Here is a 24,018-nt window from a genome sequence, read left to right on the forward strand (position 1 = left end):
TGTGGGTGTGTAGATGCAAGTGGTGGCCTGACGTTGATGCTAGATGCCTTCCTTAATTGCTCTCCACTTTTTATTAAGGTGAGTCCATCACAGAAGCCAGGTTCTCCGGTTCATAGCCAGTCCACAGCCATCTTACTTTGGAGTTCCTGGCTCTGCTTCCCAAGTGCTGGGGTTGCAGGTGGGCCGCATGCCTGCCAAGCTGTCATGTGGTCCTGATCTCCATGCTTGCACAGGAAGTGTTTCTCCACAGAGCCATCTCCTTGATCCTCTCATTATGGACCAGAATCCTGCAGTTCACAGGAACTAATCTCCAAAGCCCTTCAGCTGGATCTAAACGGAGTCACTCTGCTTGTCCACACACACCTCTGCCTTTCTACATTTTTAATTTTTTTTAAACTTTGTGTGCACAGGTGTTTTGCCTGAATGCATGCACCACATGTAGGCAGTTCCTGACGGGGCCAGAAGATGGTGTGAACATCCAGTAAGACAAGAATTACAAGTGTTTGTGAACCACCAATGTGGGTGCTGGGACTTAAACCCAAGCTCTCTGGAAGAGCAGCCCACGCTCTGAACCACTGAGCCATCTCTCTACCCATTTCTACAATGTTTAGAGCTAAGGCTCTTTCATCTAATACTGAGTGTATGCACAGGGCCAGGCAGGGCCAGGCCAGCAGCTCTGCATCCAGGACTTGGCCTGATTGAGAAGCCAACCGTCGTCAGTAGCTTGGTCCTTCACCCCAGTGCTGGAAGGGATCCAGCTGCTTGCGAGGCACAAAAGCATTTCCCATCCACAGAAACCTCACTGTCAAACAGAGGCCAGCAGCTAGAGCTGGGATCTTGGCTCCCCACTGACTGTCAACCCTCAGACTCTTCATTTTCCTGCCCAGTTCCCAAGCAAAGAGGTAGTTTTGATGATGCTAACAGCCATTTGAAAGTCAAAATGCCAAGGACTTCAGCAGAAAAGAAAGCCTTGTAAGGTTTAAGACTCACAGCCTTCTGTAGTCTGGTTAAACTCTTTCCATGACAAGTAACTTTCCCCATCCCTTCTCCCCTTCCTACACTCCTCCCCCTTCCTGTTCTCCCTCTTTCCTTCCTCTCTTCCACCTTCTTTTTTCTTTCTTTCTCTTCCTTTCTTTCTTTCTTTCTTTCTTTCTTTCTTTCTTTCTTTCTTTCTTTCTTTTTTTTATAAGGTTTTACATACCAGGCTGCTTCAAAGCCACTATAAAACTGAGGGAGACCTCAAAGCTCTGACCCTCTGTCTCTATCTCCTGAGTGCCAGAATTGCAGGCAGGTACCCCTTTGCCTAGTTTATACAGCACTGGTGAGTGAACCCCGAATGTCATGCATGGTGGGCAGGCATTCAGCCAACTAAGCTACATTCAGAAACCTCCCTCAGGTGTCTGAAGACTCTAACACAGCTCAGCACTTCCTCTCTGCTGTAGTTACCTACTCAAGGCTTTGAGGCTCTCAGTGGAATAAGCAATAGGGCGAAAGTCCTGGAGATGGGGGTTCAGCCTGTTAAGAAGAGGCCTCTTAGAAATCCATGTCCAGGCCTGGGGTGGCTCAGCAGATAAAGTGCTCACCCACGAGCATGAGGACCTGAGTTCGGATCCCAGCACCCACTAAAGGTCTGTAGTTCTGGTTATAGGAAATGAGAGACAAGCCCTAGAGCTTGCTCGTTACCCAGCAGAGCTGGATAGGTGAGCTCCAGGCTTGGTTAGAGGTCTTATCTCAAAATGTAAGGCAGAGAGTGATGGAGGAAGATACCTGACGCTGGCGTCTGGCTTACACACACACACACATACACACACACACACACACACACACACACTGCACACACCACACAAACATGCACATAGAAAAAAAAAAAAAAGACATCCAAGTGCAGGTGAGGGCATGCAGCTGGGTGTGGGACCACAGCAAGGCTGGAGAAGGTGTGACTCAGCAGTCAGGGCTGACTATGGCTGTAGGAAACAATCACCTGAGGGACGGGGCAGAGTGATGTAAATACAGTGCTTATACTGAAATTCTCAAAACTAAATAAAGGAAAAAGAAAAGAATCACACAAGCCTGCCTGTGGTGCATCCCCAAAGTCTAGCATTTGGGGATCTAAGGCAGGAAGATGATAGTTTGAGGCCAGCCTGGGCTATATTGCAAGTTCTTGGCAGCTTAGGCTATACAATGTATCTCAAAAAGGAAAAAAAAAAAATCATTTATCATTTCCCTGGCCATCACACACCACTCCCCTCAGTGATGGTCACACTTGTCTCCTGTCTGCTCTGTGTCTCCTGACTACATACAGTTCACAGCCAGCAGAGAAACAGCCTGATTGAGGCTGGGCTTCTGGCATGTCTGGCTCACCTTGGTGCCAGCCTCCTGATGCCACACCTCTGACCACAGCAAGAGGGAAGTGATATTTGAATCTAAGGACTGCAATAGGTTACCTGGAGGCCAAACCCCACAGGGGCATTTCACATCCCTGCACAAATCTGCCTAGGTCTGTGTACCAGGAAAGCCTGACTTGGTCGCTTCACTTTCCAAGTGGGAAAGTGGGAAGGAGAGGGAAGGAGAGAGCTAGCTGCTTGCCCAGACGTTCATCCAGGCCAACACACACTGCTTTTGATCTTCCCAGAGAGATCCGTTGCAGCCAAGGCTCCAACTGTAGGCGCTCATTAGGAACCCTGATTCCCAGGCCCCGCCCACTGGCTTAGTCGGACCAAACACAGGGAACACAGTGCGCAGGTCTGTGCGGCTGGCCAGCTTCTTACCTCTCTCACCTCGTTTCCTCCTCCGCTTCTGCCTTACTGTGCACAGGTTACTGCAGGATTAGCTGTATCTTTCTCTAAATCCAGTCACTTTATTTTATATGTCATTATTGTTAGGCTTTTCTTGTTTGGGGTTTTTATTATATTTTTAATTGCATTTACTTGTGTGTATATGTGGTGCGCACACAGGGGTGGGGGGTAACAAATGCACGTGCCACAGCTAGTTCATGTGGAGACCAGAAGGCAGCTTCAAGGATCACTTTTCTTTTTTTTCCACCATGTGGGTCCTGGAAATAGAACTTTAGACAGCAGGCTGGATGGCCGTTACCAGCTGACCATCTCCTTCCCCTAAGTGTTTTGTTTCTGCTGGCTTAATTTTGTTGTTGTTGTTGTTGTTGTTGTTTCAAAAAAGGGTGTCTCACTCTGTATGCCAAAAACTAGCAACAATCCTCCTGCCTCCGCCTTCCATGCACTGTGAGTCTCCACACCCAGCTCAACTCAGTTTAGAAACAAAAAGAGCGCTTATTTTAAGTGGAAGCTTTCTATCTCTAACTATCATTGGTGTAAATCAAACAGCATTGCTGTATGTGGAAAGAACATTAACAACGCATAAAATAAGAAAGAGGCAAACGTGTGTGCTGGGACTCTTTAGCTAGGCATCGCGACCACCTGCACCTGAGGAAGGCTGCTGACGGACGGAAGGGGCTGTGTTCTTACTATTCAGCTCAGGGATACTAATGGTCCTGTAACAGAACACAGCAAATGTCATCTTGCCTGCTGGGACCTGCCTCCAACACCTTTAGAATAAACATTTTCTTGTTTTTGTTGTAAAAACAGGGTCTCATTAGCCCAGGCTAGCCTCCAACTCCCTGTGAGGCCTGAGGATGACCTTGACTCTTTGACCCTTTGACCCCACTTCCCTGAGTGCTGGGATCACATCACATGATCCTGTGTGCCATCATGTCTGCTTAGGTCACTGCCCCGAAGTCTCCTTCTCCTCGGCACATCTGTGAGTCCCATTCCCCCGTCTTGCACTGAATTTCACCCTAGCACACACAAGTGGATAACTGGATGTTGGAGAGGGAACATGTAGGATCCCAGGCTCTTGGTTGCCAGAGAACTCAGACCACCTAGGCATTATCCTCTTCTGCTCTGGGGCCAGCAACTACTTCCCTCCAGAAGATGGCTAAAAGCCTCAGTGTTCTCCTGTAAGGACCAGACCCCAGGGCTGTTACAGGCTTGGAGCAGCAAGGTGGCTTATCAAATAGAGGCACTATCACAAAAGCCTGGTGACATGAGCTCAATCAATCCTCAGATCCTACATTAGAGAGCCTCCACAAGTGCACATGTACAAACAAGCACACACACACAGAGAGAGAGAGAGAGAGGAGGGAGAGGGAGAAAAATGAAATAAAGTATTTTTTAAAAAGAAAGGAAAATTCCCCAAGGTTATAAGGGATTAGAACCCAAGCAGTCAGGGTCAAAGCCCATACTCAGCACAGCAGAGCTGAAAGCAATGAATGGCAGCCTCTACTGCATCTTACTTTGTAAAATAGTGTTTTGTCATCAATTTTGCTTCAGTAACTTTATGGCAAATTAAAAATCCTAAACTCTGATGTCAAATTAAAAGGGAAAAACCCCAAGTTCTGCAGCAACCCAAAGACAAGTGGTTCTCAGAGGTCAGGAGGGAGGAGTTGCTTGCTGAACCCAGTTCCAGGGTACGGACTGACGTGCAGCCTGTGAGCCAAACTTGGTCCACTGCATGGCCTTGTAAAGAAAGGTGGTTGGATTTTCAAGATAAGGTTTCTCTGTGTCGCCCTGACTGTCCTGGAACTCACTCTGTAGACCAGGGTGGTCTCGAACTCAGAAATCCGCCTGCCTCTGCCTCCCGAGTGCTGGGATTAAAGGTGTGCACCATAACCACCCAGCACAAATAAAGTATTATTGGAACACGGCCATGTTCATTTGTGTACAAGTTATCCATAGCTGCCTTCTTACACACCCTCAGGACGGAGTAGTTGTGACAGCAACCATATGGTCCACAGACCTAAAGCTATTCATTATTTAGAGCCAAACTCTGTGATGGAGTCTGAAGATTCAGTGTGAGACTGGAAGGTGCAGCTGAGCTATCTCTGCCTTCTCTCTCTCTCTCTCTCTCTCTTTCTCTGTGTGTGTGTGTGTGTGTTTGAGTGTGTGTTCGAGTGTGTGCGCGCACATGTGTGTGTGTGTGTGTGTGTGTGTGTGCGTGTGCGTGTTCATCTGTGTGTGTGTGGTGTGTTTGCACTGGGTATCCTGCTCTCACTCTCTATCTCGTCCCCTGAGACAGTCTCCCACTGAACCAGGGTGACAGTCAGAGATCCTCCTGTGCCTGCTCCCCTCAGCACAGGGTTACAGCAGGGAGGGATTTGTATGACAGGAATGTTCAGGGTAGGCTTTGATAATAAGTGACATTTGAAGCAAGAGTTAAAAGACGTTTCAAGAGGTTGGCCACAAGGACACTAGGGGAAGACTACCCCATCCCCCACACCTCACCCCTGCCTCAGTAGAGGAAAGAACACACCAAGGTCCTGAAGCACACAGTGAGCAGGTGTGTCTGGGGAAGGACAGGGACATGGGAGGGGCTGTAGTAAACAACAGCAGGGAATGAGGGCAGAGAGAAAAGGGAGTCAGAATGTTGTTTTTCTTCCCACTGACACAGGGCGCCAATAAAGACTTTAGAGCAGTGGAGGGCCTAGATCATTCCTGAGAGAGTACAAAACCCTACAGGAATGGGCCCCTCTTTACAACATCCTGTTGGATTCAGCCAGAGATTGATATCAGGTACCCTCCTCAATCTCTCCCCACCCTAAATTTTGAGGCAGGGTCTTTCATTGAGCCCAGAGCTATATTGGCTGGCATTGACCCTGCAGATCCTCCTGTCTATTTCCCTGGTATTAGGGCTGCAGGCTCATACTGTAGAGTCTGTCTCTTTATTTATGTGAGACTGAATTCAGGCCCTCACTTGTAAGGCAAGGGCTTTGCCAACTGAGCCGCCCCTCACCCCCTTACCCCCTTGCTGCTTCCCCCTCCCCACCCTCTTTCTGGCTTTGCTGTAAACATCCCTGTCTGTCTGTTGCATCCATGGAGGCCCCCTTCTGACTCATTCCCTGCTGCTTCCCTCATTACAGTCTTGCAATTATTTTCAAGAAACTCATTTTGTCTGCACACCTGGGCAGATGCAAGTTCAGATTCGAGTGGGCATAGACTGCTCCAGCAACTTCTAGCAAGGTCTGTCTTCCTGCAGCCCACTACACCACAGACAAAGAGGTATACAGCAAAAGGGTTGCTTTCACAGGGATTCAGGGCTCGTACCCCCAAACTCCCCATACCTTGCAATAAGATCAACACCCCAAAGTCGCTCTGCGTAAATTCCACACCTCTCTCAGACTGAATGCTAGCCGCCTGTAGACAGGCGTGTTTGGGAGGCCCCTCCCTTTATCCCTAGTGCCCTAGCTTCCAGTAGCCAGAACGCACTCTACATTTGCGGTGAGCAGAGGAAATAAAGTCTGTGGAGGGAGGTTCCTCAGAGGTGTGAACTGACACGTTGTACCCCAGTTACAGAGTAAACAGAGGGGAGAAGATGGGGTGGTGGGCAGAACTGAGCCATCCTCTAGCTCAGAAAGCTCCCATCCCTCTACAGGGGAACATCATGCCACAGAAAGCCTTTGAAAGCCAAAGGGCGCTGCTGTGGCAGAGAGGATGCGCTTGGAACCCTCAGGGACAGTGCTGTCCTGGTCAAACTCAGCTCCAAACTTAGAGAAGGAAGGGCCCCAGGAGCCACAACAGTGCCCAGGGTGCCACAGCAAGAGCCAAAGTTTCCAGTTTCCATCAATGACCAAAGATGCCCTTATCCCCTGGGACGCTCACCGCCCTCTCTTGGATTGGACAGGCTTCAGCACCTGAATGGACACAGCACCTGGATGCTCTACCTGCTTACCTTAGCCAGCTGTGTCTGCAACTTGTTCTTCACATCTGTCTCCTCAGAGATGCGAGCGTTGAAGGCTAGGTTGGTGTTGGTGAACTGCTTCCACATCTGGTCCGACAAGGTCTCAAACAGGTGCTCTGCCTCCTCCCGCAGCCGGATGGAGTTGGCCCGCATGTTCTGAGCATGTCTGATGTTGTCATTGCTGAACTTGGCCCAGGTTTCAGGAATGGAGACCCTGCAAACATACAAGGGCAGGCAGAAGTCAGCTGGGGAGCTGGGAAGCTGCTGACAGGTCTTGGTAACCCTGATTCAGGCGATACTCAACCTTGGCATGTGGGTCTTCCATGTTTCTGCACACCCAAGGGTAAAACTGCCTCCTACTTTCCTTCTCAGGAGCCCCCAGCACAGCCTCAATGACCACAAACAACCCTGTTGGGGACAGTTGCCCTAATTCATCCCTCCTTTTCAGGCACAAATGCAGCCAGAAGGGCTCGGTGACTTTCGATAAGGCACTTGGGAGTGGGACAGGTGGTGGTCCTTCAAGTAGCTCTGCCCTCCACCTCCAAGACTATAACAAGGCTAAGAAGCCCAGAGTGGCTCAAGTGCCCCAACTCAGTGACAAACCTGTGGCTATGCACCTAACCAACCTGTTTACTCAACAAATAGGGGCTTTAGTTGGCGGGTGTTGTGCCAACAACACACACACACACCCTACCCTGATCCTTACATTTTGAAGGTCCACCACAGCCACACTTTATTCTAAGCCCCAAAAGCAGAGCTGTGAGTGACAGCACCCAGGTCCCTCAGGCAAGTCATACCCAGAGCAGGAAAGCATAGTAAAGACAGCAGCTGTTCACACATTCTCTATGTGCCCAGAAGGAATTTAAAAGCAGGTGGTGGCGACTCTGAGTCAGTTCTGAATTTCAGCTGTTGAATTCAACTGAGATATGAAAACACCACATGGGAACTTCCAGAAATAAACAATTTATACATTTTATTTGATCTATTTTAACACCTTATTTGACATTATGCTTATTTACTTATTTAGTGTGGGTGTGTGCCTGTGGAGTCAGAGGACAGCCTGCAGAACTCTCTCCTTCTACAGTGTGGGTCCTAGGGATCAAACTCAGGTCATCATGCCTGCTAGCAGGAGTCTAGCCCCTTATACCATCTTACGGACAAAATTCATAAATGTTAAATATCTTCCTCTATGATATGTTGCTGTGATCATTCTGTTTACTAGGGCTATTGTTATATTTTGTTTGAGCCAATCCTTATCATAAGTTTTTATGAATGTATTAAAAAACAAAACAGATGTTGTAGTGGTACACATCTGGAATCCTAGGTGGCTGAGGTGGGAGAACCATGAGTTGTCTCAAAAAGACCAAAATAAAAAACAGAACAAGAACCTATAATATTGAAGTGTTTGGGCGCCCTACATTTCCACTCACAGGGAGAGTGCGTGTAAGAATATAACCTGGGAATCTGCAAGGGCTAGCCTAGGAGACCTGGTCTAACAAAACAAAACAAAACAAACAAAACAAAACAAAACAAAACAAAACAAAACAAAACAAAACAAAACACCAGCCAAGCAACCAGCAGCAACCCCCACCCTGAGTGTATGCTAAGTCAATGTGCCACACCCTGGGTGTATGCTAAGTCAATGTGCCCCACCCTGAGCGTATGCTAAGTCAATGTGCCCCACCCTGAGCGTATGCTAAGTCAATGTGCCCCACCCTGAGCGTATGCTAAGTCAATGTGCCCCACCCTGAGTGTATGCTAAGTCAATGTGCCCCACCCTGAGTGTATGCTAAGTCAATGTGCCCCACCCTGAGTGTATGCTAAGTCAATGTGCCCCACCCTGGGTGTATGCTAAGTCAATGTGCCCCACCCTGGGTGTATGCTAAGTCAATGTGCCCCACCCTGGGTGTATGCTAAGTCAATGTGCCCCACCCTGGGTGTATGCTAAGTCAATGTGCCCCACCCTGGGTGTATGCTAAGTCAATGTGCCCCACCCTGGGTGTATGCTAAGTCAATGTGCCCCACCCTGGGTGTATGCTAAGTCAATGTGCCCCACCCTGAGTGTATGCTAAGTCAATGTGCCCCACCCTGAGTGTATGCTAAGTCAATGTGCCCCACCCTGAGTGTATGCTAAGTCAATGTGCCACACCCTGAGTGTATGCTAAGTCAATGTGCCCCATCTGGGTGTATGCTAAGTCAATGTGCCACACCCTGAGTGTATGCTAAGTCAATGTGCTCCACCCTGAGTGTATGCTAAGTCAATGTGCTCCACCCTGAGTGTATGCTAAGTCAATGTGCCCCACCCTGAGTGTATGCTAAGTCAATGTGCTCCACCCTGAGTGTATGCTAAGTCAATGTGCCCCACCCTGAGTGTATGCTAAGTCAATGTGCCCCACCCTGAGTGTATGCTAAGTCAATGTGCCCCACCCTGAGTGTATGCTAAGTCAATGTGCCCCACCCTGATGTATGCTAAGTCAATGTGCTCCCACAATGTGAGACGTTATCATTGTCAGTAGATCTGATGCCATGCCCCTGGCCTTCCCCTGGGTGAGATCCCTAGAGATAATTTCCCAATTATTTCTAATAATTCTTAGGGGAAGACACCAAAGATGGCTTGTCTCCCCATATGTTGTGCACTTCAGTAGCAAGAATGGGCTTGCCCAGAGCCCAAGTCTTCTAAAGACAGAAGGGAGCAGGCTTGGATGGAGAGGCAAGGAGTCACCACTGGCAAAACATATAGACATAGTGCCCATTGTGGGCTCAAAGCTCAGCTCTGCCAGCTGCTGTGTGAGTTTAGCTCAGCCATTTTATCTCTCTGTGAACTGGGTTCACAGAATGGGGACAATTATAGTGCTTACGGCCAGGATAAAATTCCTGTCGTAGTTCTTGTCAAATGAGTATTAATTCATAAGATGTTGTGTGTAAAGCTCTCAACACAGCAAATGTCACCATCACCACCTCCATCTCTGTCAGCACTGTGTTGTCACTGCTGTCATCATCAGCATCGTGACCGTCACCAGCATCATGGCTTCTAACCCAGGCTGCTGAGAACTGCACTAGGCAGAGGCATTTCAATCCATCCAGTCAGTCACTAGACCTCCTCTTTACTCTGCCTCAAACCTGCAAACAGAGTCCTGAGCCAGCACATCCAGGGAGCAAAAATGGCCACAAAAGGCAACTCTGAGTGTCCAGTCGCTTGAGGGCTAAAGCAGTCTCTCTTAGTAGAGATGGCTTGGTGCCAGGTTTAGGGGAAGGCATTCACAGGGAGAGGGGCCCTCTTGGTCGCCCTATGCAGACACCTGTGGCTCCAGCAGCAGAGCCTCACTATTCCAGGGCCTTGACTTTGTTGGAAAGAGGAGGAATGTTCCCAGGAAGTGACACCAACCAGAAATCAAAGAAAGGCACCTTATCTTACCACTTGGCTAAAATCTAGAAGATGACTGCTATAGGCCACAGAGCCTAGCCAGGGGCTTCTCTTCCTCTCTTTCTTCTCTCCTCCTTCCCTCCCTCCCTCCCTTCCATCCATTTCTTTATTCTTTCATTTCATAACTGCCTTCTGGGTATCTATATAACAATAATTGCCTACTGTGTATCTATATAATGCCCAGTACAATTCTATCTGCTAGAAATAAAAAAAAAAGACAGTGTGTGATAGACCAAAGATAGACTACACCCTCTTGCCTATTCCCAGAGCATCTCTCTCCAGCCCTCTTCTCCTCAGACTGCAGCCTGTGGATAAGGAAAGTGTGACTTGTTCTATGACCCTCCATGATATAGTGACACACCCTCCACAATGTGCGACACATTCAAGAGGCACCTGCGTCACTCACAGCTGCCAGGGAGAGAAAATTATGCTGCACAGGAGCCCCCAGCCAGTGTCGGCTGTTCTGTCAGACACTGAGCTCTGGGCGTTCCGCATCCTGGATTCATCCTTTCTCCTCACAGCAACCCAGGGAAGAAGGCACTATATTGCCCCCATGGTGTTGATACATAAATATACCCCAAGAGCTCAACTTGCTTAATTTACCCACAGTGTGCACATGGAGGCTGGACCACAGCAGCCTTGTCAGCCTGGCTGCAGAATTGGTGTGTGTGTGCGTGTGTGTATGTGTGCGCGCGCACGCGCACACACACACATGCACACGCACACTAAACAAGCACTGAGCTTTATTCCCAGTCCCCCAAAATTTAATCTCTTCCCCATAAATCACAGTGCTGGTGGACACTACTAAATGGAATTTCTGCTCCTATTGGTGACAGCCATTATGTTTTATGCTTTGCTGTAACTGGCATCGGGGTTATTCCCAGAATACTCTGGCACTTGTGGTAGTGACCCCGAGATGCTCTGCTAAGCCAATCACATAATCTGGATCTTGGAGATGGTGGAACAAGGATAGAAAGGTGGTACTGTGAACAAGTACCCAGTGCCTCCCACCCACGGTCACACAGGACTGCAGGGTGAGTGCAGGGACTCCCATGACACAGATCAGTAGCTCCTACTGCTTGGCTCCCAGTGGCTTTCAGAACCTTCCCTACAGCCTTCTGCTTGGCTCTGGTGAACTTTCATCTTAACCTGCTGGTCAAACTGAGATCCCACCCCTTGCAACAGAGGATGCCATTCAAAGACTGCTTGACTGGCACACAATACTCTTTATGCCTCTTGCCCTTTACTCTCACTGGATCTGGCCAGAAACAAGGAGAGAGAGCTTGGTACTCACGTTCCGTCAAACTTCTCCACGCCGTGGAAGAAGCTGATGGAGTCAGATGTGCTTCTTAGGTTAAAACAATTCTCGTCAATATACTGTGCAGAGCTCTTGTCTTCGATATCCCGCTCTAGGGAGTGCTGAGCGTCCCGGTTATCTCTGCAGGGAGAAGCAATGTGTGGTCACCCTGTGTCCTCCACCAATGGCCCAGGCTGCAAGCCCAGTCCTCAGCCTCCCAGGAAAGTGCTCTGTGAACACCCAGAGGCTTCTCAACTCTACTTCCACCTGTGTCACTCGCACCCAGAGCCACTAGCACTCGCTCCAGGACAAACTCGCCTGTTCAGGTCAGGAAAACAGAAATGAGCCAGGCCAACAACATGGAGGCTCAGGAGGTAAAAGAGCTTGCTACTTATGCTTGATGTCTTGTGTTTCATCCCTGATGTCACAGTTTAAGAAGAGAACTGGCTCCTGAGAGTTGTCCTCTGGTCTCCAAATGACATGGGAGTGTGTGCCTGAACGCATACACACACACACACACACACACACACACGTAATGCAAATTGGGGGAAAAAAGAGGATGGGCCAGCATTTACTATAAAAGGCCAAGTAGTCGGTATCTCAGGCTCTAAGTAAGACAGCATCTCAGTGGCATTCACTCAGCCAGTCACAGAGAATATGGAGGTGTGTGGCATGCCCCTCTCCCACCCCCTAAGTAAAGAGCAACCACCAGAGGATGGGAGTCCAGTTCCCAGTACCCACATGGTAGCTTACAATCATCTGTAACATCGGGTCCATGGGAATCTGTCCTCTCCAGATACCAGGTACACATCTAGTACACCTATGTACTTGTAGGCAAACACTCACACACAAAAAATAAAAATAAGGCTTTTAAAAAAACAAAAATCCCTGTATTGCTGGGCAGTGGTGGCACACACCAGGCAGAGGCAGGTGGGACCTCTGAGTTCAAGGCCAGCCTGATCTAGAGTAAGTTCCAGGACAGCCAGGGCTACACAGAGAAACCCTGTCTCAAACAAACAAAAACAAATAAAACAACAAAATTGTATTTTATAAGAACAGATGGCAGGCCAGATTTAGAAGATCCCAAACATCTTCAGACAAAGTCTGTTTGGAGTCATGTCCATCACAAACTGTCACTGTGAAAGGGAAGGCTATCTGAACAGAAGGGTGAACGCGCAGATGAAATCCCCTCCCTGCCTTCAGGTTGCTCAGATTAAAATAAACAAACACAGCAAACGCAAAGATAACGACCATGGTAAAGGGAAACATGGGGGCTTTAAGATGACAGGAAGTAATACAGCGGAGGGAACCGTTAAAGCGGCCTGAGAGAGGTAACATGGAGGACTTCCGGGGTTGAGCTGGGTGCTCAACAGGGATCAGCGCTCTGGACAAAACTGCACAGGCACCAAGAATCCAAGCTAACACAGAAGCAGAAAAGCTGGAAGTAGCCAGCTCTGGGGGCCGAGGAGCAGCTCAGAGTCGGACTGGACAGAGTGAGGAGCTGGGTGGAGCCGGAGACAGGTCAGGTGATGAGGAGAGGAGGGGTGGGGCAGGACTCTAGTTCAGGCTCCTGGAACCAGAGATAAGAAGCTTGGCCAAGGCAAACCATCTTCACGATTCTCAACCAAATGACATCTATAATCAGATGAATGCATTCCGAAAGGGAAATCCAGAAGCTGGTCTGCAGGAAAACAGGAACTCTTGGCTCTTAATAGAAGTTTGCTTCAGACCTAAACGTACCAAGTAGACAGTAACTCCTAGCTAGGGTCTAGCGGCTCTAGAAGCTTCTAACCTGAACCTCTTCCTGGTTGTTTGTTTGTTTGTTTGTTTGTTTGTGTTCCTGTTTGTTGAAGGTGAGTTCTTGTTAATAATAGTCAAGGTCTTTAAGTGATAAGGCAATGACTACTCAATTAGGGTTCAGCTAGGCACCAGTTACAATGACAGCCTTCCCTTTAGCCCCTCCCCTCTCCTCCCTCCCTTTAGCTCCTCCCCTCTCCTCCCTCCCTTTAGCTCCTCCCCTCTCCTCCCTCCCTTTCTTCCCCCTCTCCCTAAATCTCTATCTCTCTTCTTAATCTCTGGCTCTTCTGGTTTCTCCATCTAGATAAGAACCTTCTACGTCTTCCTTTCCTGTCCTGTGGATATGGTTGCTATTGAAATCACTCAGACGAAAGGAAATGCAAGTCCCCAATGGTGGTGCTACCGGGGAACTCCTGTCAGGACACCCCACCAGGATCCACCCAGGGGCCACATTAGGTCAGGATAAAGAAACTGGGCTCTGTCTTGGCTGATGAACTGGGCTGTAGTGAAAGCCAGAAGATAGCTGGGAAGTCCGAGTGCAGCTGGCACTGCTGCTGTGTGCTGGAGGCCAGGAGGAGGCGGAGAGGCCTCTGTGTCCTCCTTTTGGCCTACTCTCACCCGGCTGTCAGTCCACCAGGAAAGGCCTAAGCTTGGCTCCTCCCAATCAAGAGGAATCTTTTCTGTTCTTTGTGCATGCATATACCTTGAGAATGCCCTGCTTCCTGTATGTAAGTCTCAGACCTGGCCCAGAAAACCCGTGCGCCGGGCGTCAGCCTTGGAGCCTCCCAGCAAGCTAAGTCTGAGCATTCCCACGCTACAGACCATCCTGCCGGTCACATCAGGAAGGGCAGCCCCGGCCATGCCCTCTGAGACAAGAGCCAGCAAACAAGAAAAGCCAGCAGAGCAGCGTGCCCGAGTCTAGGAAAGGTAAACGCCGCCGAGCTCTGGTGCCACCGGGAGAAGCCGTCTCCTGGGAGCCGAGGGGCCCAGGGGCTTAGCTGGGGGCCCCAAGCCCAGCAAAGCTTAGGTCTCCCTTTAATTACGTGAGGGGCCCCCGGCTTGGCATGATACCAGTTTGCATCATGGTCTAAGAACAGAAGCTGGTGCCTTTTGAAGACTCCCTGCTCAAGCATCCACCAGCACCCTTCTGGAGATGTCCCAGTACGTTGGCTTATTGCCTAATGTCACCGAGTGCCGCCCTTCCCAACTTCAGACCTAGCCTGGGGAAGCCTAGGGAGGCTGGTGCCTTCTGTCTGGGCCACCTAAAAGGGATGAGCTAACTCCAGAGAGCAGAGAACATCCCTTGGTGGTTCCATCCAAGAGGATGAAGAGCATTGGCAAATCAGGGCACACCTCCACCCTTCCCACCCACAGAGCTGATGTTAAACATCTAGCAGCACACCATGATATTCAAGAGTTACCCAGAGACAAGTTTCCCAGAAACCTGGGAACCCACAAACAATCCTGAAGGAGAAGGTTCCTTACCGAATCTGGAAATCAATTCGTTTAGCTAATTTTCTCATCTGATCTTGGCAACATTTTAGTAAATCTACTTCCTGAAATGAAAAAAAAAAAGTCAGAAAGAGCTGTCACAGGTGAGAGTTCACAGCCCATGCAGGGAAACACCAGAGTGGGGATTCCAGGACATGGAAGCTAAGAGTGGATGGTAAAGGCCTCAAACTCAGCATCCTCCTGCCTCAACCTTCCTAGTGCTGGCATTGTAGGCATGTGCTGCCATAACTAGGTTTCTTCTTTCTCTAGACCCTTTCTCCCTTCTTCCTTACCCCTCTCTTCCCTCCTTCCCTTCCTTGTTTCTTCCTCCCACCCCTCTCTCTCTCCTCTCTCTCTCTCCTCTTCCTTCTCCTCCTTCTCCTCCTTCTCCTCCTCCTTCTCCTTCTTTTCTTTTCTTTCTTCTTCTTCTTCTTCTTCTTTTTCTTCTTCTTCTTCTTCTTCTTCTTCTTCTTCTTCTTCTTCTTCTTCTTCTTCTTCTTCTTCTTCCTCTTCCTCTTCCTCTTCCTCTTCCTCTTCCTCTCTCTCTCTCTCTCTCTCTCTCTCTCTCTCTCTCTCTCTCTCTCTCTGGATTGAACGAAGGAAGAGCCTAATATGAACTAGGAAGGCAATTCTACCACTGAGCTATCCCCCACACCCCCTTTTTATTTTGAAACAGGAGCAGAGTGATCACAGATTATTTTATCATTAAATTAAACCATGCACCTGAAGTGGCTTACAGTGTATAGTATATGCTTAGTAAACACTTTCTTTAGGATCAGAAGTAGCATTTGCCAAGCATACGTGAAGCCTTTGGTTGGATTCCCAGCACTGTATAAACTGGATGTCATAGTGTATGTCTGTAATCCCAGTGCTCAGAAGGTAGAAGCAGGAGGATCGGGGTTCAAGGTCATCTTCAGCTAAGTAAATTTGAGGATTGCCTGGGCTACATGAGAACAAAAATAAATACATGTGCTTCTTCTACTATTATCATGGTGCCATTAATATGGCCATTTTTAAAATAACAAGATTGAAATAAAATAATCCCATTATATTTTGATTTCTCCCCATTCCTACATGAGGGCCTCAGGGCTCCACTCATGTTCTCTGAACCCAACTCCATGGGCATCCTATCTGCTCTAGACAGGCCACTCAGAACCATCTGATCAGCCAGCTGTCCTCCTCCCACTTCCAGGTAGTACCTTACCCGGATAAGGTTTTTCTCCACGTTGTCATGGACCAGGTCAATCCCGATCCTTTTCTCCCGATTGTACAGACACTCCAGGGCCACCTATTGGAAAAATGGGAAAGAGGGTATCCTATGGAGGCCTGAGTAGGCGCTGAGTGTAGGTGACATATGACCTATGCCTCATGGGTTCTGTTCTGTGAGAAACCTAGTGTTCCGTGGGCCTTGTCACTGTGCTTTTGTGCCAGAGCCCCTGTACTCGAGGCAGGACAAGGACATGTCCGAGGAAGCAGAATACCTGGGAGGGAACTCATGATGGTTCCCCTTGAAATCACCTTGATAGGGCATAGAAACACCTAGAAACCAGCATAGCATTACATGCCTTTGTTCCCAATACTCAGAAGACAGGAGCAGGTGGATTTCTATGAGTTCCTGGCCAGCCTTACATAGTGTGCTCCAGAACAGTCAGAGCTACACAGTGAGCCTTGTCTAAAAAGAAAAGAGGATGAAACAAAGAAAGATGGACAGATGGATAGACATAGAAGAGAGAAGATAGATAGATAGATAGATAGATAGATAGATAGATAGATAGATAGATGTAGATGATAGGTAGATAGATAGGTAGATAGATAGATAGATAGATAGGTAGATAGATAGATAGATAGATAGATAGATAGATAGATAGATAGATAGATAGATAGATGTAGATGATAGGTAGATAGGTAGGTAGATAGGTAGATAGATAGATAGATAGATAGATAGATAGATAGATAGATAGATAGATAGATAGATAGATAGATGTAGATGATAGGTAGATAGGTAGGTAGGTAGATAGATAGATAGATAGATAGATAGATAGATAGATAGATAGATAGATAGATAGATAGATGTAGATGATAGGTAGATAGATAGGTAGATAGATAGATAGATAGATAGATAGATAGATAGATAGATAGATAGATAGATAGATGTAGATGATAGGTAGATAGGTAGGTGATAGGTAAGTAGATGAAGATGATCGATCGATAGATAGATCTAAGAGATCACCAAAGCATACCTCTGGGTGTGTGATGGTTTGTATATCCTTGGACCAGGGAGTGGCACCATCTGAAGGTGTGGCCTTGTTGCAATAGGTGTGACCTGGTTGGAACGGGTGTGTCACTGTGGGTGTGGGTATAAGATCCTCACCCTAGTTGCCTGGAAGTCAGTCTTCCACTAGCAGCCTTTGGATGAAGACATAGAACTCTCAGCTCCTCCTGCGCCATGCCTGCCTGGATACTGCCATGCTCCCACCTTGATGATAATGGACTGAACCTCTGAACCTGTAAGCCAGCCCCAATTAAATGTTGTTTTTTTTTTTTTTTTTTTTTTTATAAGACTTGCCTTGGTCATAGTGTCTGTTCACAGCAGTAAAACCCTAACTAATACAGGGTGTGTCCATGAAGATGATTCCAGAGGTGATTAGCTTAGGAGGACTCAGACCTCATCAATGGATTAAGGTCAGAGGTTAGGTCTAGGGGGAAGTAGGTCACAGGAGTATATCTCACAGGCTCTGGTCTCTTCCTGTGTTTCCTCTTTGCTTCTTATCTTCCAGGAAGTGAACAACCTCTGTCACTCATTCCCACGGCCATGATATTTGGGCCAATTGATTCTGGATGAAATGCTCTGACACTGTGAGTTGTCATCAACAGGCATTGATCCCAGGGCCACATCCCTCCTTCACTCTCCTAAGCTTCCCCAAACTATGATGACAGTAAAGCCAAGTTCTGCTGCCACTTCAGATGTGACCTGTCAGTGGCTGTCCTACTTCTAGGGTTCAAATTCAGGCTCAGCCACTTCTTACTGTGTGCACTAGGACGTGCTGGATAACCTCTCAGACCTCCTGTGTCTTCATGTATATGAGGCCTTGGGATTGGTGCATTATCTCACCAATCAGGTTTGTTAGCAGACCATGTCCACCACCAAATGTCAACCCTGCATGCAGAACCTGTCTGAAATGGAGCATCTTCCCTGTCAGCTCCACCCATTCCTGAGCTGGGGTCTCAGACTGAATAAAGAGGAAGGGACAAGCTGAGCACCAGCATCATCTCTCTTTGCTTCCTGAACCGTGGAAACAGTGTGGCCAGCTGCCTCACACTGCTGCCACCATGATGGACTGCTCCCTCAAACTGCAAGTAATAAACCCTATCCCTCAGCTACTCTTGCAAGGAATTTTGTCATAGCATGAGAAAAGAAATTTGTCAATGGTCCCTGTTGGGGTTTTGATGACAACGCTCACCCTGCCCCATCAGCTCATATATTTGCATGCTTACTCCCCAGCTGGTGAACTGTTTAGGAACTATTAGGAGACTTGGCCTTGCTGGAGGGGGTGTGGCCTTGTTGAGGAGGTGTGGCCTTGTTGAAGGGGTGTGGCCTTGTTGGGGAGGTATGGCCTTGTTGAGGAGGTGTGGCTTTGTTGGAAGGGCCTTGTGGTGGAGTCACTGGGGGTGGGTTTCAAGGGCCCACACACCAGGCTGACTCCCTCTGCTGCCTGCAGATCAGTGAAGCTCTCAGCTACTGCTCTAGCTGGCGCCATGCCTGTCTGCTTCCCACCATGATGACCATGAGTTAACCCTCTAAAACTGTAAGCAACCTCCCAGCTAAACTCTTTTGTAAGAATTGCCTTGGTCATGGTGTGGCTTCACAGCAGTGGAACAGTGAGGAAGACAGTCCCTGTGGTGCTGCTCAAGTGGAAGGCAAGCTCCTGAAAGGAGCAGGGCCTGTGAGATCATGACAACATTGCCACGGTCCCCGGCCTTCGTTCAGCCGTCTTGGGGACCTGAGCACAAGAGAAGGCAGGAGAATGAGCTTTGGGTATGGATGTTCTTATAGGGATGAGGAACAGTGATCATCCACCAGCCTGCCTGTGACATCATAAAGGCCAACAGGCTTAAGAAGTGAGCAGAGGGTCCCTGAAGCACAGGCACAGAGGAGCAGGGTCCAGTGGCTTGTTGCCCAGGAGCTTCGGGGGCCCTCCTCTGAGGTCTGCTTGGCTCAGGTGCGGAGGTAAAGCCCAGTGAGTGCACAAACAGCCCTATCACAATGCACCCTGCATTCCAAAGAGCAAGGAGAACCTAAAGAAATTCAAGATGGTTTAGTGGGCAAAGGCACTTACTGCCAAGCCTAATGACCCAAGTTTGCTCCCTAGGACTCACATGCCAGGAGAGAAGCAACACTTGCAAGTTGTCCTTTGAGCTCCACATACATACCATAGTGCACATGCATGTGTGAATGCACACACACACATGTACAATACACACACATGTACAATACAAAATAAATTTTAATAAGGGATGCAATGAAAATAAGAGTGGGTGGGTGGTCAGGGAGGGAAAGATAGGTGGTGACTAGTTACAGGATATTTGAACTGGTTTCTAGTTAGGGTGTGGCTCAGCCCTTGGCACACACCTTTAATCCCTTTGGCTGGAATACAAACGTGCCCTTACTACATACCTTTAATCTCAAACAATGAAGGTAAAGGTAACACCTATGTTTGAAAGTGATGTCTAATTGAGTGGCAGAAAAAGGGATGAATCAGAGGAAGATTTGACAGAACAGGATATGCCCAACTCTCACAAGAAGAGAGGAAAGGGAAGCTACTTAGGGAGAGACAGACATACAGGGAAGAGAGTACAGCACAGGATACAGTAGAGTCTATGGAGAGGGAGAAGGAGGCAGCTTTACTGGGAAAGTTTTACAGACACAGACTGAAGAAAGAGCAAGCTAGACACAGGCAAAGACAAAGCGAGCAAGAGAAGATTAGAAAAGATTGCTGGAGTCAGTTTGAGGCCAAGCAGACCATTTCAGAGGCTGAAAGAAAAGCCAGATTGAATAAGTCAGCTGGGAGAGGAGTTTGGGCCAGATCAGCTGAATTAAACCAGCCAGCCAGAGTTCAGAAAGAACAAGAAAGGGTAAGCTTATTCAGCAGTAAGTCTCAGAGGCCGGAATCATTCTAGGCCTAGGTTAGCAGGCAGAGGCAGTAAACCTCAGAGATAATTATATCAGGTGAATAAAAGATACTTTTATTGTGACAGGAACATGAGACAGAAAGGCAAAGACAGTAGGAATGATGAAGATTCTGAGGTGCAAAGGCCCTGGGGTGCGAGAAACAAGAAGAAAGCCACTGGGACTGGAGTGGAGAGAGGAAGGCCAGAACCTTAGTACTAGTTATGGAGGAAGGAAATTCAGGATGGGTCTGGAAATAGAGCTGCAGAGTGCTCGCTTTGCGGTTCCCAAATACAACATAAACCTAGTTTACTGGTGAATGTCTGTAATCCCAGCACTTGAGAGGTGAAGGCCAGAGAAACAAGAGCTTAAGGTCGTCCTGGGCTACATAGTGATTCTGAGGCCAGCCTAGGCTACATGAACCAGCACCCTACAACACTGCCCTCCCCCCCAAAAGATGTTAAATTTAAGGAAGCCATCTAGAACCAGTAGGAGAAGGATGCACTCTCTTTAGGTTGATATTTGAAACCACGCCTTCCTCTGGCTACTGAGGTGAGGAGCCTGGGAGAGCATCATCACTCCTGTTGCTGAGAAGCATCTGGTCTGTGGTAGCCCAGGGACAGGGAGTAGATAGAACTCAGGTATTTCTGGTGCCCGAGTTCCTGTGCTCAGGCAGACCTGGGCTTCCAGACAAGCTGAGGGACTGAAAAGATGGGCAAGGGAGAGCAAGACTTCCCATGATGCTGCGTCTCTTGCCCAAGCAGGGGGCGGGTGGTGGTGGTGGAGAGAAGGGCAGAGCTCTCCCCAGATGGATTTGGGAGTTCCAGAGTGATAAGACCCTATGCCATGACCTTTCCTGTCAATGTCCCAACATTGGTGTAGACTCAGCTGTCAGGTGTATCAGGCTTTTACAGGCAGCCGAGCACACTTCCACCTCACCCCTAACCCCCATGATCCTGTGAGACCCAGAACTAATCCCCACAGTTGGAAGCACACAGCCACTTTGCTCCCAGCACCCAGCTTCTCTACCCAAACATTCTCTGGGGCTCCTCTGCAGCCAGGAGGCCCCTGTGAGCTCTGGCAAACAGGCTAAAAAAGGGAAACCGGGATTCTGGAGTCACAGCTATTGCCTGCTAGTGTGGGACAGAGTTAACAGTTTGTCTTTTGTCCTAACCTCACTTCCTTCTTCAAATAAGACTATCAAATGCTCTCAGCAAACAGGAGCTTGCCATTTGAAATAGCATTAGGACAAGAGCCACCTGCTGTGGGTGCCAGAGAGGGAGAGGGAGGAGAGGGAAGTGGGGAGGGAGGGAAGGGTCCCAGGCATGGAGATGGGTCTGCATGTGTCTCTGGAATCCTCATCGTGACAGAAAAACTGGCTAAGCTACAGCTGCTGAGCAACAATTACGGGCAACCCAGAAACATCTAAACATGAAAAACTAGGGACCTGGGAGGCCAAGGAAGTGTCGGGAACGTCCACATGAAGATGGGTATTTACTTATTCAAAAGTGTCCACTGATTCCTGTTGATACTAAGGAAAGCTGGATGGAGGTACACACGCACACACGCACATATATACACATGCACACATGTGCACACGTATACACACGCACATATATACACATGCATGCACATATATACACACACGTGCACATGTGCACACACATGCACATATATACATACATGCATGCGTGTGCATACACAGACACACACATGCACTCACATGCACACACTCACATACACACACCAAAAAAATAAAACCTGAACATGGACCTAACATGTGGCCCACTATCACACTTAGTATGTACTTGAAGAACTAAGTTATCATTCCATAGAAATACCTGCAGCTCTGTGTTTATAGCTGTACTATTCACAGCAGCTAAGATATGGAACCAATCTAGATAAAGAAAATGTGGAATATCCCATGGTGGGATTTATTCAGCCTAAAGAAAAGCGCAATTCTGACACTTGTAGGAAGGTAAATGGAACTGGAAATCATGCTAAGTGAGATAAGTGAGACTCAGAGACAAACAGATGTTCTCTGTTCTATGGTAGATCTGCAGCTGTGTGTGTGCATGCGCATGCATGCATGTGTGCATGCGTGCGTGTGCGTGTGGGTGTGCGTGTGTGTGTGCATGCGTGCGTGTGCGTGTGTGTGTGTGTGTGTGTGTGTAATCTGTATTTCTATATGCTGAGACTTGAGCTAAGATGTAAAAGGGGGGCATGAGAGGTCAAGAGGAAATCTTAGGGATGGGGTAATGTTATGTTTGATAGCAAAGCCGAATGGGGAGGGCCATCAGGGAGAGAAGGGAGCCTGACAGAGGTGGACAAGGCATGGAGGAGGAGGTACAAGAGGACTGCTGTGGCGGTTTAGGGTGAGGAAGTGTGTCCGTGTTGGAGGAAATATGTCACTGGGGGGTGGGGGTGGGCTTTGAGGTTTCAAAAACCTACACCGGGCTGACTCCCTCTCTGCTGCCTGCAGATCAGGATGTAAAGCTCTCAGCTCCTGCCCCAGTGCTATACCTGTCTGCTTCCCCCATGATGATCATGGACTCATGCTCTAACTGTAAGCAAGCCCCAAATAAGAGTCCCTTAATCACAATGTCTCTCCACAGCAACAGAGCATTAGGTAACTAAGACAACTGAGGCCCTTACATAGGCGCGTGTCTTAGAGTTTCCATTGCTATGAAGAGACATGACTAAGGCTACTTTTATAAAGGAAAACATTAATTGGGGCTGGCTTACAGTTTCAGAGGTCAGTCCATTATCAGTATGGCAGCATCCAGGCAGACATGGTACTAAGAGTTCTACATATTCATTTTTTAAAAAAGCCAGGAGCAGACTGTCTTCCAGGTAGCTAGGAGGAGGGTCTCAAAGCCCACCTCCACAGTGACACACTTTCTCCAACAAGGCCACACCTCCTAATAGTGCCACTCCCTGGGCCAAGCACATTCAAACCACTACAATGTGTGTGTGCAAGTGCACATACATATTTGAGTGCTGAGTACTACACTCCACTTTAGACTGGGTGTGTATCCAAAAGCATTGGCTAGACAGAAATCAGTACATAGGTCAATAAGGATGCAAACAGACACCAGGGCAAACAGCAGGCAGGGACCACTCTTGAACATGTCAGTTAGAAGACAGGTTCTGTGTCCCAGTGGAGCCTAATCCCAGTGTACATAGAAGACTAAACCACAGAGGCTGGGGAGACAGCGTAGTCACGAGGTTGCTATGCAAGCCAGAGGAGCTGAGTTCCAATCAGCCAGGCCCAGAAGCACGTACTATAATCTCAGTTCTGGGAAGACAAAGATAAGGATACCCAGAGGACAGTAAGTGAGCTACTAGTTTAGTGAGAGACTCTGCCTCAGAAAATAAGCTGGAGAGTAATTGAAGAAGACACATGATGTCCACCTCTTGGCTCCATGTGTTGTACACAAATAGACACACAAAGTCAACTGTGGTATCTGTTAGAAGATGTTATCTCCAATGTCCTAATGACCACAGCATGTGTGTACACACTTGCATAAGCAGGTACACAGTGTCTTGATGGAACCCTTATGTGATGACTGTTATTAGCTGTCAACTTGATTGGCTCTGAGGTCAACTGAGAGGCTCTGGGAAGGTGTATGGGAATACTTCCTCAGAAGGGGAACCTCCCCCACCCCCACAGTGGGCAGCAGCCACACATGAAAAGGATTTCGAGAAAACCAGTGCAGCTTTTGCCTGCCTGCCTTCATGACTTCCCAGTAAGACCATCCTCCCTATTGCAGCTGCTCCTCCCCTTCAGAAATCAGCCTGCCAACATGGACTGAAGGCCTGCAACTCTTTAGGACCCGCCCCCCGCCCCCTGGGCCTCCACCACCAGACTGGGATGCTGAGGCACCCAGACGATTGCACTGAGCAGCTACAGGGTTCTCAGCCCCTTCAGACGGCCATGTGTCACTACTCAGTATGAATTGTGTAGACCAATCCAATAAATCCGCCTGTGGTCTGTATTTCTGTATTTGTTTTAGAGAACCCTGACTAGCTCACCTAAGGAGGAAATTGATCCAATCTGAAAACTCGCATCTGATTGAGGCTATTCTGAGT

General features: G+C 48.3%; 1 protein-coding gene across 1 annotated transcript in view; it reads right to left on the reverse strand.

The window, feature by feature from the left end:
- Positions 1-24,018, reverse strand: part of Tekt5 (tektin 5) — a 38,399-nt gene that overhangs the window by 13,393 nt on the left and 988 nt on the right. Inside the window, exons 2-5 of the mRNA XM_021185005.3 lie at positions 15,964-16,047; positions 14,754-14,824; positions 11,469-11,612; positions 6,742-6,964 (exon numbers count right to left, since the gene is read on the reverse strand). Of these exons, the coding sequence (XP_021040664.1) occupies positions 6,742-6,964; positions 11,469-11,612; positions 14,754-14,824; positions 15,964-16,047 (522 nt within the window). The remainder of the gene's footprint in view (positions 1-6,741; positions 6,965-11,468; positions 11,613-14,753; positions 14,825-15,963; positions 16,048-24,018) is intronic.

Source organism: Mus caroli, unplaced genomic scaffold (genome assembly GCF_978045245.1).
Source record: "Mus caroli unplaced genomic scaffold, Mus_caroli_1 scaffold_17, whole genome shotgun sequence".
NCBI classification, from domain to species: Eukaryota; Metazoa; Chordata; class Mammalia; order Rodentia; family Muridae; genus Mus; species Mus caroli.